This window comes from Myotis yumanensis, unplaced genomic scaffold, assembly GCF_028538775.1.
Source record: "Myotis yumanensis isolate MYYU_CA2020_CCGP unplaced genomic scaffold, mMyoYum1.0.hap1 SCAF_174, whole genome shotgun sequence".
Classification (NCBI taxonomy): domain Eukaryota; kingdom Metazoa; phylum Chordata; class Mammalia; order Chiroptera; family Vespertilionidae; genus Myotis; species Myotis yumanensis.
In genome coordinates this window covers 20,353-40,156 of record NW_027223925.1, presented here as the reverse complement: position 1 = coordinate 40,156, position 19,804 = coordinate 20,353, and the positions used below count along the sequence as shown (strand labels likewise).

Here is a 19,804-nt window from a genome sequence, read left to right as displayed (position 1 = left end):
AAGGGCGAGGGTCTCAACAAGACGGCCATCGTACCTACTTGGGGGAGAGGTAAGGGGGCGGGGCCTGAGGGAGGCAGGGAACGGGTTGTGCAGGTGTGCGCGCACAGGTGAGTGTAGATGTGTATGTGCAGGTGAGTGAGGGAGTGAATTATGTCAGGAAGTCATACCTCCTGCAGCTTGAGGAGGCTGTCCCTTCCCTCCAGATACTGAACCAAAGCCTGCCTTCCTTCCTTCCTTCTTTCCTTCCTTCCTTCCTTCCTTCCTCCCTCCCTCCCTCCTCCCTTCCTTCCTTCCTTCCTTCCTTTTCTCCTTCCTTCCTTCCTTCCTTCCTTCCTTCCTTCCTTCCTTCCTTCAACAGGTAGACATTGTTAGTATCTATCCTATGCCAGGCACTGTTCTAAGCCCCAGATTTAGACCAGTGATCAAGACAGACAAAACTCCTGCCCTCGGGAAGGACAGATTCCAATGGGGAAGACAGATTCCCAAATATGTAAAACCTGTTAGAAAATTATAAATTCTTTGGAATCCAAATAAAGCAGGGACAGGAGGTGAGAGGGGCTGGGGACCACAGGGCAAGGGCTGTGACTTTAGCACGGACAGGAATGTCTCGTGGAGAGGTGATGTTCGACTGAAACTTATAGGGGGAGAGCAGGGTAGACATCTAGGGGAAGAGCATTCCAGGCAGAGGGAACAGCATGTGCAAAGGCCCTGGGGCAGAAGCATGCGCAAGGAACAGCAGGCTGGCGAGACTGGAAGAGAGCAAAGGAAGGAGGGAGGAAGTAGTAGGTGACAAGGTGGGGGGTCCACGGGAGGCTGTGGGCAGAGGAGTGTCTGAGAGAACCCCTCTGGCTGCTGGGTTGGGGGGCTAGAACTGCAAGGGACCCAGGTGGAGCTGGTCCAGCGAGCCGGCCTCCCTTCTCGCAGGCTCCCCAAAGGACCCATTTCTCCTGAGCAAGCAAGGAGCGCGGATGGCAAGAAGGGCAGCACCCCCTGGTCTAAGAGCCGGGATGAGGGAGGCACAGGGGTCGGCATAGTCCGTCTCCGTTGCACAGATCAGGACACTGGGGCTGGGGGAGATCAAGGGGCTTCAGTGGTGTCCCAGGCGGGCAGTGACAGAGGAAGGGCTGACTCAGGGAAAGCCCTCCAAAGCCAGACTCGCATCCCGAGTGAGAGCAGCGCTGGTGAGCGGCGGGCGTGGTGGGGGTCTGTTCAGGTGTGGGAGATCACGGTGTGTACGTGGGAGGGGGTGCTGTGGGGTCAGACCGATGTGAGCAGGCCAGATAGAGGCTGGACCCAGAAGGGGGACATCTGTCCCCTCCTGCCCCTCCCCCACCTCCATCCCCTCCAGGCGGTTCATACCAGAAAGTTCCCCAGGGCATCCCACTCTCCCTTCTGCCCCCCTCCCCAGGGACCCCCATCAACCTGCAGGTCCTCCAGGCCTTTGTGGACTGCCACGAGTTCGCCAACCTCAACCTCGTCCAGGCCCTCAGGTGAGTGGTCCAGGGCCTGCCCGCGATGGTGGCACAGCCAGGGTGGGGGCTGCTGGGGGCATCACGAGCCACACAGCTAAGAGCACAAAGTGTCAGGAGCCAAAATGAATGAATGGCTGTGCCCCGCCTCATGCAGCTGGGGCTGGTGGGACAATTGCCTAGACCACCTGGAACAGCACCTGGATCATTTCTGCTACTGCTGCTGGTATTACTATGTTACAACATTACCATAATAATACTTAATCACTGTAATTGTTATTAGGATTATTACTGCCATTCCCACTACTTTTCAGAATAGTACTTGTTTTATTTATTTTATTAATACAGCTTAGCGTGTATTGCATTATTATTACTTATTATCCTATATAATAAAAGACTAATATGCAAATTGTCCCCTCGATCGGGAGTTCGACCAGCGGGTGGAGTTGGCCAACCGCTCGAGGCCCCTCCCCCTGGCCGGCCCCACCCCTGATTGCCCCCACCAAGCCTGATCAGGGGCGGGGCCGGCCAACCAACCTCTTGCGGTCCCTCCCTTAGGCCATCCAGCTTGATCAGCCCTATCCAGCAGGCCAGCGGGACCCCACCTGTGCACGAATTTGTGCACCAGGCCTCTAATTTTTCTAATAGAATATTATTGTGCCTATTTTTATTTTTACACTTACAGAGGCATTATAGCATATCTGTTAGGAGCACAAACTCTGGAGCCAGACTGCCCAGTTCCTATCTCTGTTCTGCCACTCACCCCCTGTGTGGCTTTGGGCAAGTCACCAAAAACCTCGCTGTGCCTGTTTCTTCATCTGTAAAATGGGGATAATAATGGTACCAACCTCATACAGTTGTGAGAACTAAATGAGAACATGCTTAGAATTGGGCCCACAGTAAGTGTTTAGGGAATCTTGGAAAATTTGCTCCCAAAAGGGGGCCTTTTGAAATGGACTTTAAAGGATGAATAGGAGTTTTCAAGGCAGAGAAGAAAGGAGCCGCCACTATGCAGGCAATGTGGCCTTCCCTCTAACTGCCATGCTCTTTGAGAGAGAGGGTTAGTTTCCAATAGTCATTCGCTCATTCATTCATTCAACAAGGCCTTATGGAACAGATGCTGCGTGCCTGGGGCTGGCCCAGGGCCCACAGTCAGACTGTAGTACCTGATGGCCAGGCAGGGAGAGCTGCAGAACCCGGGCAGGCAGAGTCCCGCTCCGGCTGAGGTGTACTGGGCCACAAAAGGTGCGAGGACTCAGCCGGGCAGAGGGCAGCACAAGCTCAGCTCTGTATTCTGGGGGAAGAAAAAAAAAGGCATTTCTTGGAAACCTCCTGCATGCCCGGTGCTTGCAGAGCTTGGCTGACAGATTCGCCCGTTTGCAGGATAAAGAGACTAAGCCGGGGAGAGGCAGACTGGCTTGTCCAGGGTCCCCCAAGAGCCCCACCCATCCTGCTGCCCACAGCCCTGTTCCTCCCCCAGGCAGTTCCTCTGGAGCTTCCGGCTGCCGGGCGAGGCCCAGAAGATAGACCGGATGATGGAGACGTTTGCCACTCGCTACTGCCTCTGCAACCCAGGCGTCTTCCAGTCCACAGGTGCCAGTGTGGGGCGGGACCCGGGGCTCCGGAACCCCTTAAGCCAGCGGTTCTCAACCTGTGGGTCGCGACCCCTTTGGGGGTCGAAGGACCCTTTCACAGGGGTCACCTAAGACCATCGGAAAACACATATATAATTACATATTGTTTTTGTGATTCATCACTATGCTTTAATTATGTTCAATTTGTCACAATGAAATTGGGGGTCACCACAACATGAGGAACTGTATTAAAGGGTCGCGGCATTAGGAAGGTTGAGAACCACTGCCTTAACCCCTAGTGTGCCAGGGAGCGTGATCGTGCTCCTCCTGTCTTTCGCCAAAAGTGCCGGGAGCGTAATCAAAGCTTCGAAACGGCGTCCAGTTCTAAGTCTGCTTTTATTAGTGATGATGATATTGCTAAATATGTCAATGTAGTAAAGGTTTCCTTAAGTTTTTGAATATGTAACTTCATTTACTTACGATTCATAATTTTTTTCCTAAACTGCTGTAAAATCAGCAAAAATACCTTGGCAATTTTAGCATAGTTCCTAGGATATTGGTGGGCACTCAAAGGGTTAAGCATCACCAGGCACAGATCTGCCTCCCAAAGCACCATGCTTACCCCACTCCCTCTGGTTTCTCCCAAGTACCCAGACCCTGGGAGCCCAGATCATTCCAAGCCCTCGCTGAGCACCAGCTCTGTGCCAGCCCCTCTACTGGGCACTTGTTGGGCAGAGCTGCCTTTCATGCTCCTCAGGGGAGGAGGTAGGAAACCATGGCCCAGGTGCTGGGCAGCAGCACACCTGTCTGAGGGCAGGGACTGGGGAGTCAGCATGTCCAGGATGGCTTCCCAGAGGCAGTGGGGTCTGAATGGGGTTTTGAAGGATGAATAAGAGTTCTCCAGAAGGTCAAGGGAACAAAGGGCAGTTTGAGCAGGAGTTCTAGTTTAAGCAAATGCCCTGGGCAGGACATAGCTGGACTTCCCTGGCTCTGGACACACCCCCCAGAGCAGCAGTCGCCTCCCTCCCAAATGCTCCGCCCAGAGCGCAGCCTCGCACGTAAACATCTGGATCCGAGAACGGGAGCCCCACGATGCAGCCAGATTACCAAGCAGCACTGACTAAGCCCTGAACAGTGGTGCCAACGATAAGTGCTCTCCGAGACCCGGGAGGCAGAGAACAGCGTGGGCAGAGGGGCTGGCGGGCTTGGTGGGGCAGAGCGCTGGAGCTGAGAGGAGGACTTGACTGGGTAGAAAAGGGGAGGGGAGGGGACGCCTGGCAGGGGCCCCGCAAGAGCAAAAGTGCAGGGTGGGAAGCACCGCGGGCTCCCTGCCGTGGCCGCGGGAGTGGCTTTGGAGCAGGGAGTCCAGTAGGAGTGGAAGGTGAGCCCGGCCTCGAATGCCAAGCCAGGAGGAGAGGGGGCCCTGGAGAGGCTGACCCTTGGTCTCTAGGAGGAGTCGGGGCAGAGGAGGGGAGAGCGGCCAGGGCAGGACTCTGACCCGCTGTCCCCACCGCAGACACCTGCTACGTCCTGTCCCTTCTCCATCATCATGCTCAACACCAGCCTCCACAACCCCAACGTTCGGGACAAGCCGCCCTTCGAGCGCTTTGTGTCCATGAACCGCGGCATCAATGCCGGCAGCGACCTGCCCGAGGACCAGCTGCGGGTAAGGGGGCGTGGCCTCGCCAGCCCCATCACTGATGGACAGCCCGAGGGGGCTCCTCTGAGCTGAGCCATGGGGTTGGCGACTGTCTGGAGATGGACCCCCCGTAAGAGGCTGGTCCTGGGATCCCCCTCCCACGTGGCCCCCATGTTCAGAGATAGACCTCCAGGAGGTCCTGCCAGGCCTCAAGCTTTGAGGGACTCTGGCACCCATCATTCACATCTTCCAGAAAAGGCGCCTCCCGCAGCCCGCCTATCTCTTGGAATCCCAGATTCTTAGATGTTTAGTGCGCCAGAGCTGAAAACCCTCACGCTCTCTCCCCACTTCAGAGGGAGGAAACTGAGGTCTCCCGGAGGCTGCACGTCAGCTCAAGAGCTGAGCAGAGCCCAGGGCTCCCGTCTCCTCGTCAAGCAGCACCCACCCTGCCACCCTGCTCCAGGCCCGGTGGAGTACAGCCCTGGGTGACTCGTGCTGTGCTCACGATGGGAACACGGCCATGGAGACGCAGAGGACACTACCTCCCTCTCCTGGGGGCAGGGAAAGGTGTCACCCTAGAAGACTCCACAGAGGAGGTGACTTTGAACTGGGCCTTGCAGATTGAACAGGAGTTTCCCCCGAGGAGAAGCAGAGAAAGGTCACTTCCGAAAAAGAGGAAGCGGCCAGAACCCAGGCCTGGCCTGGTTGGGGAGGGGAGGGGAGGAGAGTCCGGATTGGCAGGCTGGGGTGCGGGTGCCTGTGGACAGTGATGGGCGGCACAGTGGGGCCAGAGTGGTCCAGGCCTTTGGATGGCAGCCTCGGGAGTTGGCCTGTTTTCTATGGGCCACAGGGAGTCGGGAGCAGTTCTGCAAACGCTGGCGTGAGATTCAGAGCCTGGCTCAGCACAAATGAATGGACAGTTCATTTCTCGGACTGGACATGCCCAGAGCTCCATAGAGCCCCAGTTCCCTCCAGGCCAGAGCCCGGCAGGAGCGGGGGGGAGAGTGTGAAGGTCACGCTCCCAGCTTAGCACCGTGTACCTCCTGCAGAAGCCGGGGGAGCCTGGGTCCAGAATGATGCTGGCGCCCCCCCTTGTCTGAGAAGGGCCCTCAGCCCCCCACGCTTCTTAGTCCCAGAAGGGAAAATTGATTGTGGTGGGAGCTCTGGTCAGATCTCACCTCCCCCCCCCCCCCCCCCCCCCCCCCCCCCCCCCCCGTCTGCCTGCCGCGCATGACCTTGGGAATGACTCACCCTCTCCCAGCCACCAGCCCCTCAGACAACAGGGATAATGGCGCCTGTGTCACCGAGCTGCTCTGAGAGCCAATGTTTTCAATGCAAAGGGCACAGCCCATGCAGGGACAGAGCACAGGCTCAATTGGTGGCTTGTGCCACTGGTAAGAAGAATGAATAATGATTTTAGCACCCCAGCACTTAGGAAAACGCCTGAAACATAAAAGGCACTTGAGAACTGTTGACTCATCTCATCATGGCTCTCCCGGCAGGAAGCTGGGCCCTGCGTCTGGCAGTTAATGAGTTAATGGCCGGCCGGCCCAGTCCTGCCCGGCTCCCCGTGCCACAGGGTAGCGTCAGCCCCCAGGCAGCCTTTCCCAGCACCTCCCTCCTGGATCTTTGCTCAGTTTAAGCCTTTTGTTGATCACAATGCATTGCATTTGTGTGGAGCTTGTAACTTTCTGCTCACAGGGCTGGCTGGTCTTATCTCAGTTTTGCCTCAGACTCTGCCTGGGGGGTCTGGGAAGGGTTCATCCTCCTCCTTGGCCACTGGGAGAGGCAGGGACGGAGCAGAGCTGAGAGGTCAGGCCACACCTGAGTCCTGGTCCCCACGTCCTGGTATATAACGTTAGGTAAGTGGCTTGACCTCCCTGAGCTCCCAGCTCCCAGGATTAGTGTAGGAAGGGAAGGTATTTAGCAAAGTACCTGGTACAGTTGGAGGGGCTAATTCATCCAGAAGCTTCCAGGGCACACGGAGACCCACCCAGGCCTGGCCCTTGCTATCCAAGGCTTTCACAGGTCGCTGCTGTGGATGGCCGGACGGTGGGGGGGGCGGGGGTCTCCTCGCCTTCTCTCTGGGCCTCCTCTTCCTCGTATGCAAAGCCAGGACTCGGCTTTCAGCACCCTCAGATATTCAAAGTTGGCTCCTTTGCGGAAGGATTCCTCATGGAGCGATCCCAGCCCGGGCCCTGCCGAGGACCCATAGTGCTTTGAAGAGCCTGATGTAGGAATTAAGCTGCTGCAGGTGCAGCCCCTAAAGAGAGGCCAACCCGAGGGCTTGCGGACCATGAGGGTGCGCAGCTGGGAAAGGCTCGGACAGGGGCGTGGTGGGATTGAGGGGCGGGTGGGTCGAGCAGGTCTTCCCTGGCCCTCGTGACGGGACAGGCCACAGTGCCTAAGCGACTCGGGGCAAAGGCACGGGGCGTGGACTCAGAGGATGGAAGATCAAATCCCAGCGCTGCCTTTTTGGCTGCATGACCTTGAGTCTGGGCCTCAGTTTCTTCATCTACAAAGTGGGCTGATGGCACTGATCTCACGCCGTCCTCCTAGAAGCAGAGATAATGCACTTCAAGTCCCTGGCACTTGGCAGGTGCTGGAGAAATGAGAGGAATCACCTACCGTGAGAGCGCTGCCCAGAGAGGGAGCGAGGGTGCGAGAGGAGAAGGAGGAGGGTTACAGGTGGAGAAACTGAGGCCGGGCAAGGAAACAGCCTCCCAGTTCAGAGCATCTTCTACTGTGGAGTCCAAGTGACTCCATCAGAACTGACGTGTCTGAGCCCAGTTCCAGGGACTCCACGTTCTCATTAAGTCTCCCGACCACCTTAGCACTCTGACCCGCTGTCAGAAACCATCCCCAGTTTACGGTGGGGTAGCTGGTCAGGGAGGGGTTTCATAGTTTGTGAGGAGTTCAGGTTCGAAGCCATGTCTGTCTGATCCCAGAGCCCTTCCCTCTGCAGAGACCAGGGGCACGACTTAGGGACAGAGGACTTGGCTGTGTGTCCCTGCAGACAGTCGCTTCCTGGCTAGAGGAGCCCTAGCTCGTGTAACAGAAAAGATCAGGGATCAATTTGTCTTCAGGTCAGTCGGCTTCAGGCGTGGCTAGATCCAGGTGCTCAGAGAGGTCAGGTCTCGGCCCTGTCTCTCGTGCTGTCAATCATCCTCCTCCATGCCGGCTTTCCTCTCAAAGGGGCCCTCCCCAGGCTGTGGCCGGGATGGCTGGGCAGCTCCAGGCTCCCATTTTGCTTAGCAGTTTAAACTAAAGTTCCAGGATTCAGGCTGATTGGTTGGCTTAGGTCACCCATCCCTCCCTGAACCAGTCACTAAGACCAGCAGGATGAGATGCTCTGATGAGCCAGAAGGGACCCGTTCACACCCTGCCCTGGAGCCTGGGTGGGGACAGTGGGTGTCATTACCCCTGGGCAATCTAGACAGAAAGTGTGTTTGGGGTGGGGTGAGTCCCCAGAGGGACACGGGGCGTGGAAAGGGATAGATGCCAGTGTCTTATGGTGCCCACCCAGCAGAAGTCAGCCTGGCCCCGTAGTTTGGTGGTGGCAGGAGCAGGGATGTTCGGTTGGGGGGTGGGAGGCTGGTGTTTATAAGATACAGGAAATGTGGGGGAGCTGAGTGGTTTTCCTTGTGGGGGCAGAATGTGCAGGCGGATATGCTGCTCGCAGAAGCTGCCAGGGTCCCCAGCGGGTGTCGGGCAGGCTCCCCTGCCCGCCTCCTCCAGCTTCCAAATATTTGTCTGTGCTGACAGCTTCGCTGACAAGGCCTCCTGCTGCAGCCCTTGTTTAACCAGCATGAGCCACCCGGGAGTTCCCAGGGCCAGGCTGGGCCAGGCAGGGCATGGCTGGGAGAAGCAGTGGGCCTTCGCGGCTGCTCTGGGGGCTGCAGGGGCTCCAAACAGAGCAAGGGCCCCCCCTCCCCGCGCTCGGTCAGAAAGACCTTCCCTCAGCAAGCATTTCTAAAACTTGGGGGGAATCAAGCAGCACTCGTTAGATTTTTCATTTAAAATGTTGAGGCAACCATCTGAACAGCAGCGCACACCAACGCGGCAGAAGGAAAAGATTTGATTATCTTGGGGATGGAGAGCCAGCACTGCGTCTGGTTTTCAGAAGCAGAAATAAACAGCTCGGAATGTCTCCCCAAACACTTGGAAGCCTGGGCAGCCCTCTCGAAATGAAGTGCCCCGAGGGTCCAAAACGCGCGAGGATGCCCCATCGCCAACACCCACATCCGAAGGGAGGTCTGAGCCCTGAGCCCCGGCTGGCACCTCCAGCGACAGGCGCTCCTGCCCCTCCCAGCCTGCTCCTTCATGTTTCAGCAGCTCTGACGGCCAGAAAGCCCTCCACAGAGAACGGAAATCGCTTCTGGGACCCCCGCCCCGCCCCCCCGTCAGAGCCCACCCAGAACAGGTCCTTTGCCTTTGAGAGCCAAGGTCAGCGTTTCACCCTGAGAGTCTCCTTCGGCCGGACCAGCCCCATCCCCCGGCTCCTCTGTGCCCCCGCCCAGGGCACCTGGAAGCCCTGCTGCAGGGGTGTTGCCCAAGGAGGCCCTGCCCTTGCCTGCTGTGCCCCAGTGTGTGCATCTATGTGGTGTGTGTGTATCTGTCTGCACTTACATGTGTGTATCTATGTGTGTATCTATGTGTGTATCTATGTGTGTTTCTTTGTGTGTGTGTTTCTATGTGTGTGTTTTTATGTATCTGTGTTTCTGTGTGTGTGTTTATGTTTCTGTGTGTTTCTGTGTGTGTGTGTGTCTGTGTGTATGTTTCTGTGTGTGTTTCTCTGTGTGTGTGTATATGCACAAACATGCACGCACAGGTGAACGTGTGGGTGGGTGTACAGGTCCCAGTCACTGAGTGTCCTGTCTCCACCACCATCACAGGGGTGGCAGTCTTGGACGTGCTCATCTGACCTGTACGCACTTGGCGGAGGGAGTGCAGGCGGGGGCTGTACTCCTCCCTCCTCATCACCTTCTGTGACTTGGAGAGGGGGCTCTGACCCTGTGTAGTCTATTTCCTACCCCAGAACCCTGGCCGGCCAGCCTGTTCTCTCCATTTATTGGAGAAGGACACAGCAGCTCAGAGAGGTTGAGGGACATGCCCAGGGTCACACAGCCACTGAGTGACCGGGCTGGGATTTTAACCCAGAGGGCCCAGTGCTCTTGTCCCACCATCCCTCCTTGCCGCTGCCTGGGATTCCAGGCGGGGTGTGTGGGTGGGGGTGTGGGTGGGGAGCAGCATCCATTTAGTCAGCAAACAGTTGCCAACCTGCTTTAGGCCAGGCCCTGGGGAAGCTCGGGCGGTGGGGGTGGGGGTGGGGGGGGGGAGGGGTTGGTGAGGGTGACACCCAGGCCTGCCCTGGAGGAGCTCCCCTATTTGGGAAGGTCAAGGCCAGCAAACAATACTGATAGCATGGGGGCCACGCATGCGGCGACCACACAGTATCCGAGGCGCTGACCTCCTCTCACTCTGCGCTGGGGGGGGGAGGGGGGGGGCGGGGGGGAGGTCCATGGGGGGGCATGGAGAGCACCAGGGAGTCTGGGGGAACCCGGGAGAGTTTCCCCAAGAAGGCCAGGGACCCTCGATGAGCTAACAGGAGAGGAGAGATTGTCCCAAGGTCCAGTGACCTGCCCGAGCTACACAGGCCAGGCCCCAGCCTGGGAGGGACGTTAGTTACAGCCAGGCCTTTCCCTCCTTCTCTCGGGCCAGAACCTCTTCGACAGCATCAAGAGCGAGCCCTTCTCCATCCCTGAGGACGACGGCAATGACCTCACTCACACCTTCTTCAACCCGGACCGCGAGGGCTGGCTGCTCAAGCTGGGTGAGACGCATGCGCACTCAGGCACACACTCAGGCACACTGGGGCACACGCAGGCACACGCTCAGACACACTGGGGCACATGCTGACACACACAGGCACACACTCAGGCAGAGTGGGTCACAGGGCTGGCATGCAGGCACACACTCATGCACACCGGGGCACATGCTGACACACGGAGGCACACACTCAGGCACACTGGGGCACACTGGGGCACACGCAGGCACACACTCAGACACACTGAGGCACATGCTGACACACGCAGGTACACACTCAGGCACACTGGGGCACACGTAGGCACACGCAGGCACACACTCATGCACACCGGGGCACATGCAGGCACACGCAGGCACACACTCATGCACACCGGGGCACATGCAGGCACACGCAGGCACACACTCATGCATACCGGGGCACATGCTGACACACGGAGGCACACACTCATGTGCACTGGGGCACATACTGACACACACACAAGTTGACATGCCACCTCAGGGTGGAGTCGAGCCGGTCCAGACCTCCTGACTCCCGGTGCAGCTGTCGGCCTGCCCCATCTCTCCATCTGTCTGTCCTGGGAGTGAAGGGGACGGACAAGCAGGAAGAGAGGCAAATGCTGACAGACCCACAAACCCTTCATCTCCAGTTCCTCTCCCTTCCCGAGGGCCACTGAGGAAGCTAAGGCTCCATGAAGTAAAGGCACCTGCCAGAGGCCACAAGCAGCAAGTGGCAGATCTTGGTGGGCAGAGGGCGGGGTGTCCCTGAGGACAGAGGGGGCACAGGATGACAGGAAGTGGCTCAGGGGAGCCTCCCCCAACATGACGGCCTAGACCTGCAGAGAGGAGCCGTGGTGGGTGCTGCGGTGGTGTGGGCGGCAGCTGCCGAGTCTGATAGGGGAACCACAGGGCCCAGCCCCAGCCCCCACTCCCGCTCCTGGACGCCTCCAGCAGGGACCGCTTAGCCGGGCACAGTGGCCTTCTGCGGCAGGCGGGACAGCTGTGACATGGTCAGAATAATCACTGGGAGGCTTGACTGTGTAGCAAAATGGCCAAGCGCTTGCCTCTGGAGCTCACCCCTGGGGGGTTCGAATCTCAGCTCTGCAGCAGGATCTTGAGCAGACGACTTGGTCTCCTCCTTTCACAGGGGTCGCCTAAGACCATCGGAAAACACATATACAATTACATATTGTTTTTGTGATTCATCACTATGCTTTAATTATGTTCAATTTGTCACAATGAAAATACATCCTGCGTATCAGATATTTACATGACGATTCATAACAGTAGCAAAATTACAGTTATGAAATAGCAACGAAAATAATTTTATGGTTGGGGGTCACCACAACATGAGGAGCTGTATTAAAGGGTCGCGGCATTAGGAAGGTTGAGAACCACTGGCCTAGAATATTGCCTGGCAAATGAAAGATGAAATGCTTAGCCCAGTACCAGGCAGGAAGCAGGCCAAGGATGCACTGAGGGGGAGGGCGGCAGGACAGCCCGGGGAGTGGCCAGCCACTGTCCGGGGTCTGATCATGGCGGAGCCTCGCATGCTGGGTCAGGGTGCTCAGGGAAAACCTGGGGGTGTGGAGCCGCTAAGGTTTCTGAGAAAGGAAGGAATACATCTGGGGGAAATGGGGCCGGCTAGGAGCTAGGGGCTCAGCAGGGGAAAGCACCCAAGGCCCTGCTCTTCCGGGGGGAGCATCGCAGCTGGGAAGGGGGGGGGGCGAGGAGGAGGCAGAGGAAGAGGAGGAGGAGGGGGACTGACTCCGCTTTGGCCTCTTGCAGGAGGCCGAGTGAAGACGTGGAAGCGGCGCTGGTTCATCCTGACCGACAGCTGCCTCTACTACTTCGAGTTCACCACAGTGAGCCCACCCTGCCCCTGCCCTGCACCCCTTCTGCACCTCCATGAAGCAGTCCCCTCACAGAGCTGGGGCCCTTTGAGATCACACAATCCACCTCTGCACCCATTTTACAGATGAGGAAAACTGAGGGGTTGGGCCAAGGGCCAAGGCATTAAAGTTGGGTCTCCTAACTCCCAGCCAGGGCTCTCTCTGTGCTGCTCCCCTTCCAGGGCTGGACAGAGTCTGGGAAGATAGGGGTCCTCCCCTTGGTTTTAGGGAGCCCCACCAGCTCACTCCCCTGTCCACACCACAAGGCTCCAGTTGCTGATCGCAACCTCCCCTCTGGTTCCCCTGCAGGACAAGGAGCCTCGAGGAATCATACCCCTTGAGAACCTGTCGGTGCAGAAGGTGGACGACCCTAAGAAGCCGGTATGTGTCTGAGTGGGGACCTGGGAGGCTGGAAGGGCTGGTGGGAGGAGAGGGCGGTTGGGCTGGGTTCTCCAGAAGGCTAGGCCAGACCCCACCCACCTTGGGCGGGCAGGGGGTGGGGGGAGGGCGTGCTGGAGAGGCTCAGGGCTGCCTCCATCTCCCTCCTGGGGCCATGGACCCTTCCGCCTGCCCCTATGCTTCTCAGGAAGCAGGCCTGGGGCCAGGTGTGTGCTGCTGCTTGTCCAAGTGGGTCTTACCCAAGAGCCTAGTCCTCTCTGACTTCCTGGAGAGTCCAGCCCAGGCCCCCTCTCCTCCCAGCCCTGCCCTCACCTGGCTGCCTCCCCACAGTTCTGCCTGGAGCTCTACAACCCCAGTTGCCGGGGCCAGAAGATAAAAGCCTGCAAGACGGATGGTGACGGCAAGGTGGTGGAGGGCAAGCACCAGTCTTACCGGATCTCGGCCTCCAGCGCCGAGGAGCGGGACCAGTGGATCGAGGCCATACGGTAAGGGACGCCCAGCTGCTGGGATGGGCTTCCTGTCACTTCCCAGAAGCCCCTGCTCCTTTCGGGCCTTCTTTCCTGTCTGCAAAGGAGGACAACTCCAGATTCTCCGTCCTGCCTCTGGGCACCAGCTCCATGGGGCTGGCGGGAGGCGCAGAGGAGAGGTCGCATGTCCAGCTCTTTGCCCAGCACCTGACATTGGTCGGAGCTCGGGAAGGCGCTGTAGTTAGCATCAAGATCCTAAGTGGCCCTGGGAAGACCTGGTAGAGATGGAGAGACAGGTGTTCCCGGTGGGAGGACCAGTGTGGGCAAAGATGAGACAGCAGGTCAGTGTGTGGCACAGTCCTGGCGGCTGGTACTGGGCAGCGTGGGGCCTGACTGTGCGGGGACAGGGCACTGTGGGGGCTGAGCTGTGAGAGATGAGGCAGCAGAGGATGGCAAGGCCTTGGCTGCCATGGCAACGAGCTTGGATTTCTCGGGGGGGCCCCTGGGGAGCCACAGGCTGGTAAATAGAGAAGGGGTGTGGCCAGGTGAGAAAGGCTACGGTGTAGGGGCAGTGGAGGGACAGGCCATGGAGAGGCAGGGCCAGGTGAGGGGCAGGTTAACAACCTTGACTCTGAGCTCTGGGCAGATGCGGGAAGGGCCAGAGGAAGACAGGACCAGTGTCTGGACCGGGGCCATGTCCCAGGAGCTTGAAGGGTCTTTTCCCTCAAGCTTGGCAGCAGCTCTATTAGGCTGCCAGTTCAAATCCATTCTCACCTCCGCTTTACGGATGAGGAAACTGAGGCCCAGAAGGGGGAGGGGCTTGCCCAGGGCCACCCTGCCAGTGAGGGACAGAGCCAGGCCGGCAAGCAGGTCTGACTCCATCCAGGACCTTTCCACCTCCTTCCCAGAGTCTGATGGAGCCTGCAGAGGGGCGCAGGGACATTTGGGGGGCAGACTCCCCAGGCTTTCAGTTCTCAGCCTCCTCTTTCCAGGCCTGATCATGGGCCCCTGGGTTAGGCCAGCGAGGCCAGACGCACCCGGCCTGGTCCCGGGTCCTGGTTGGGGTCATCTGGCCTTTCCCTGCGAAACCCACGCCCCTATCGCAAGCCCTGGGAGATAGGACGCCTTGATGCTGGCTCAGCCCCCCACTCTTTCACCTGCTCCCCTTCCAGGGCCAGCATCACCCGTGTCCCCTTCTACGACCTGGTCTCTGCTCGGAAGAAGAAGATTGCCAGCAAGCACTGAGCTCCTGGGAGGGGTGCTGGGCCAGGCGTCCCGGAACCCCATGACTATGGTACCTGGAGACCCTCCCAGTCCAGGGCACCTTTCCTGGCCTGCAGACATCCTCTCCTCCCCCGTTCCTTGGAGCTGACAGGACGGGGAGGCGGAGCTCAGGAAGGTGGGTGGGAACAGCTGAGGACCCCGAATGGCAATGAGGGAGAGGCCTGAGGAAGCAGGCGAAGAGAAACCAGCCCCTGTCCTCTCTCTGGGCCTCAGTTTCCTCTTCTGTGACTGTCTCCTCGCACTCTGAAATGCCCGTCAGGCCTCACGGCAGGAGGGCCTGGGGTTCCTAAGCTCCACCTCCAGGGCACTGTGTGCCTTCTGCCCAGGGCTCACTCCTCCTCCGGTTCTTGGAAAACTGAGGGATGTCTTGGCCCCTCTGAACTCTGTGCTCCCCACCATTGCACCCGGTGAGGGGCGCCTCAGCCCCAGTGCAGGCCCCAGCAGTCAGCCCCTGGCTGCCTCCCTCCTCTCGAGCTGCTTCCTCCAGGCAGACGGACAGGATTGCACCAGGTCTCCCTAAGGAGCTTCCAGCTGGAGATGTCTGCACTTGTTTACTGAGCTGGAGGGGACACTGGACTGGAAGCTGCGGGGGAGCCGAGAGCAGAGTGGGATGTCCATTTCAGGGGAGGCACAGGCGGGACCCCTCAAGAAAATGGCGCAGAACATCCCAGACAGATGTACTCAAGCAGGACTGGTGGTACAACCAAGAAGCCAAGAAGAGAGAGCTTGTGGGTGTGGATTCCAGGAAGGCTGCCTGGAGGCAGCGGCCAAGTCGATGAGTGACACGGAAGCTCATGGCAGAGTCTCAGCCAGGCTTCCCTGCGAGACCCCTGAGCAGGTTCCCGTGATGGTGAGGGGCAGCCCAGCTGGGCCCCGCATCCTGAGACCCTCTGCAGCAGCTCCGCGGAGAGCCAAGCCGACTTCCCAGCAACTGACAGGCTCTCTGTCTCCAGGGAGGCCCCAGCCTGGAGGAGGATTCCTCCCTCGAGCAGGCTTCTTCTCAGAGGCATTTCTCACCCCCTCACCGGGTCCTGGGGGAGCCCCTGGAGGGAAGTTCTCTGAAGGAAGCAGCATATGGGGTTGTCTGTGCCCCACTGCCAGCCTGAGTGGGTGAGCAGGAGCTCGGGGGTTCCCCAGGGGAGGGGAGGCCACCTCTCTTCTCCCCACCGCCACACCTCCCCGGCATCAGGACGGAGCAGCTGCCTGGTGGAGGGAGACCCCCCCATCTCTGGGAGTGTGCAAGTGCCTGCTATGAGATGGCACTGAGGAGGCACTGGGCTGGGCAGCTGCGGGAGGTGGCCTTGCAGGACATGTCAGGACTTCCCAGACCCCGGGTCAGCCTGGGAGCTCACCTCCACCTCTGCCACCTCACTGGCCCATGAAAAGGCAGCCAGGGGTCATGGGAGGAGCACTGGGGGTCATGGGGTCTGAGGTCCTCTGCCATCCGCTCGCTGTGTGATCTTAGTCCACTCCCGTCCCCTCGGTCCTCAGCGCCTCCCCTCACTGAGGGGGAACCAGTGACTGTCTGGGCATGAGGAGCATGAATCACTGAGATGAGAGAATAAAAGTCATGATCCACCTCAGGAGTGGGGCCTGTCCTCTCTCTGTGACCACTTCTGCCGTCTTTGACCCAATCCTGGCCCTTCACCTTCATCACCTCCCCTGCTGAGGGCAGGAGGGCCAGGCAGGGAAGAATGGGCACCAAAGGGGGGCCTGGACCCTCACCCTCAGGACACGTGAGGCTGCCACACTGGACAGACATCCCCGAGGGCTGGATGAGCCACGGGGCTCTCTCAGAGCAGGGGTGGGGCAAGCTGGTTCTGCCATGGCTGGGGAAAGGTGAAAGAACTTCCCAGGGGCAGTGCTGTCTAAAGGGAAAGAGCTGCTGCCTGGGCGGGGGGGCGGGGGGGGACAGGGGGGGCGGGGGGGCGGGGGGGCGGGGGGGAGGTATTGAGCTCCCTGTCTGTGGAGGGATGCAAGCACAGCTGGCTCTAATGACCCTGTGGGGTGTTGCAGAAGAGCTTGAAGGTGGTGACCTTCCTTTACTTGTACTTCTCACAATATTTATTAAATTCCTCCAGGGTCCCAGGCACTGTTCCAGGCACTGGTGAACCCCTGTCCACTGGGGCTTACGTTCTAGTGGTTCTGGAGTCTAACGCCCTAGGCAGCCCCCTCCAGATATGTAGGGTACCCAGGTGGCTCCCAGCCCCCTCTCTGAAACTCCACCAGTGAGTCGCTGCACTGATCAACTTACCCACATATGCATTCACTTGGCCCCTGCTTATTGGGTAGCTACTGTGTACCAGGCTCCACACGCAGAGCCAGGGGTGCAGAGATGACCAAGACAAAGCCCTTGTCCTCAAAAGGAGCTCAGATCAGGTCAGGGAGACAGATGGGCCGCCCTGTGCTGTTCTGGGGGAGCACAGGGGCCAGTGGAGGCTGGGCTGGGCTGAGGGGCAATCTGGGGAGGCTTCTCGGAGGAGCTGTGCTTGAGTGTGGGCAGCCAGGTGGGGGAAAGCACACATACCTGAGAATGCAGTGAGCTCACCTCATGTCTGTTTCCCAAACCACACACACACACACACACACACACACACACTGTGAATGCCTCACAGGCCAGACGGTCCCTGCTCAGTGCCTAGGACACAGTAGGTGCAAAATAATTGTTGGTTAGACTGAAGTCAACTGGGAAGTCAGCATCAGCAGGTGCAAATGTCTGGAAGCACAGGGAGCTGTGGGAAGGGGTGTGCTGCCAGGGGTTGGGGGAATGACCAGAAAGGGGGGCAGGGCCACATCACAATCCAGGAGCAGGAGGGGGGCTTGACTCCGTGGGGCAGGCCCCTTTGCTCCTCCTCTGGGCAGCTTCTGCCCACCTTCCCACCATTCCGCCACTCCTCACTCCGGACAGCAGGGGGCTCCCACCACACATGGATGAGAGGTTCCCAGGTTGCAGTCCCAAGGCCCAGACCGCCTCCCCTGCAGGCATGAGCCTCCACCAGAGCAGAGCCTTGGCCTGGGCAGGCTTGGGGCGGGGGCGCTGAGGGGAGGGGGATAATCTTGTCTAGTTGAACCTGCAGGCTCAGGCTCAAGCAGCCCAACAGGCAGCCACAGCACAGATAAGCCCCGGCCTCCCCCACCTTCAAGCTGGGCTCAGCCTGGGAGTCAGGATGCCCAGCTCTCGCTTTCTGGCTGTGGGCCCCTGAACTTGTGGCTTCCCCTCCTGAGGCGTGATCTTCCTCCCTGAGGGTTGAGCCAGTTGACCTCCATCATATGAACCTTTAATGGGACTTCCATGTGCAAGGGTGTCTCTGACATCGGTGCAGCACAGCCCCCGCCCTGATGGACTGACAGGTGTGGGAGAGGGCGTGGCCAATGAGGAGGTGTCACAAAAGTGTGAGAGGCCACAGGGGGAGTCCTGAGAGCCACCCAGAAGGCCTGGGTTCAAGGCCCAACTCTACCCTGTGTCTTTTTTTTTTTTTAATATATTTTATTGATTTTTTACAGAGAGGAAGGGAGAGAGATAGAGAGTTAGAAACATCGATGAGAGAGAAACATCAACCAGCTGCCTCCCGCACATCTCCCACTGGGGATGTGCCCGAAACCCAGGTACATGCCCCTGACCGGAATCGAACCTGGGACCCCTCAGTCCGCAGGCCGACGCTCTATCCACTGAGCCAAACCGGTTTCGGCTCTACCCTGTGTCTTAAGCAAATTTCCTAAGCTCCATGAGCCTCAGATTTCCCATCTATAAAATGGGAACAATTAAATTATGCAAAAGTACTTAGAACAGTGTTGAGCACCTACTCAAGGTTATGATAAATGCTATTATTTATTACTGTTGTTGTTGTTACAAGGCAGAATGTGTACATGCCTTCATGGAGATATAAAACAGGCTGAGTCCATTGGGGGAGGAAAGATTCATGGGGATGGGGGGGCGTGGAGATCTGGGAAGGCTTCTTGGAAGAGGTGACCATCTATATATATAAAGAGCCAGGGGCCGTCGCATCTGAAACAACGGAACGGACGACCAAACAGGCTGCATGGGGCTACCAGGCCAGCAGTGGGGTTAGTGAGGGACGACCAAATGACTGAACATCAGGCTGCGTGGAGCAACAAGGCCAATAGGGGGGTTAGTGAGGGATGACCAAACAACTGAGCAGCAGGCTGCGTGGGGCGACCAGGCCGGCAGGGGGGCAGTTGGGGGCCATCAGGCAGGCAGGGGGGCCATTTAGGGGCGATCAGGCAGGCAGGCAGGTGAGCAGTTAGGAGCCAGCGGTCCTGGATTGTGAGAGGGATGTCCGACTGCCAGTTTAGGCCCGATTCTGGGGATGGGGCCTAAATTGGCAGTTGGACATCCCCTGAGGGGTCCCGGATTGGAGAGGGTGCAGGCTGGGCTGAGCGCCACCCCCCCACCCGCCCCCTGCATGAATTTTGAGCACTGGGCCTCTAGTTAAAGATAAGCAAAGTGAAATCCTAGTTCTTCCAGCCAGTGGGACCAAGAGGAACCGAGACCAGGATTCCTTTGGACCCCAAAACAAGCCTCGGGGGGCCAAGAGGATACAGGTTTGAGGAGGGCTGGGTCCGGGCAAGAGCTGGGCTGTGTGCTCGGTGCTGCAACCCCTGCATCTCCAAGGCCATGTGCGAAGCTCTGACTGGGGATCCAGTGACAGGGCTGCTGAACAGAGGCCATCGCAGAATGGGGGGTGGGGGGGTGGGGGGGGAGCTTGGCAGAGGATGCCCTGGGATGGAAGAGGAGAGGGCGAGGGGCCTCTGAGAAGGCAAGTGGGACCCCTGCCCAGTGCCTGAGGAGGGGGAGCACACTGGGTAACCCAGAGCTGGCAGGAGCCGGGGATGGGGGGCAGGCAGCCGGCAGCCAAGCGGCAGGTGTGAGGGACCTGGAGAAATTGATTTATTAGGGACAATGAGAGGAGCTAAATATGTTTGCCTGCTCGGTGATGACTCAGACGCTCCCTCAGGGGTCCACAAAGTGTGAGCATCAAAGAAGCAAAGAGGCCTCCTCCCACCAGGGTTCTGCCAGCCTTGAACCCTCCTTCCCAAGGATAGAAGGGCTTCCCATGGAGTGTCCTGAGGGCCTGGCCTCCGAGAGGCAGCAGAGGCCTGGCCACCCCACCCTGCCTGTGCCCCTCCCCCTCCCCCCTCTCCAGGCCCCCCCTCCCCCCCCAGCATGGTTGAAGAGCAGAGCCTCCTAGGGAGACACATCTGGGTTGAAGTCCTGGCCTTGCCCCAGATTGCTGTG

The 19,804-nt window shown here is 58.7% G+C and overlaps 1 protein-coding gene across 1 annotated transcript; it reads left to right on the top strand.

Annotated features, from left to right (window-relative positions):
* Positions 1-1,417: 1,417 nt before the first annotated feature.
* On the top strand, positions 1,418-16,121 carry LOC139001212 (cytohesin-4-like). Its single transcript, XM_070402939.1, is given in 9 exon segments — positions 1,418-1,490; positions 2,950-3,062; positions 4,560-4,579; positions 4,581-4,709; positions 10,404-10,515; positions 12,294-12,370; positions 12,707-12,778; positions 13,127-13,281; positions 14,436-16,121. Coding segments are annotated over 8 exon segments (699 nt in total). The 5' UTR covers positions 1,418-1,490; positions 2,950-3,001; the 3' UTR covers positions 14,509-16,121.
* Positions 16,122-19,804: the final 3,683 nt, after the last annotated feature.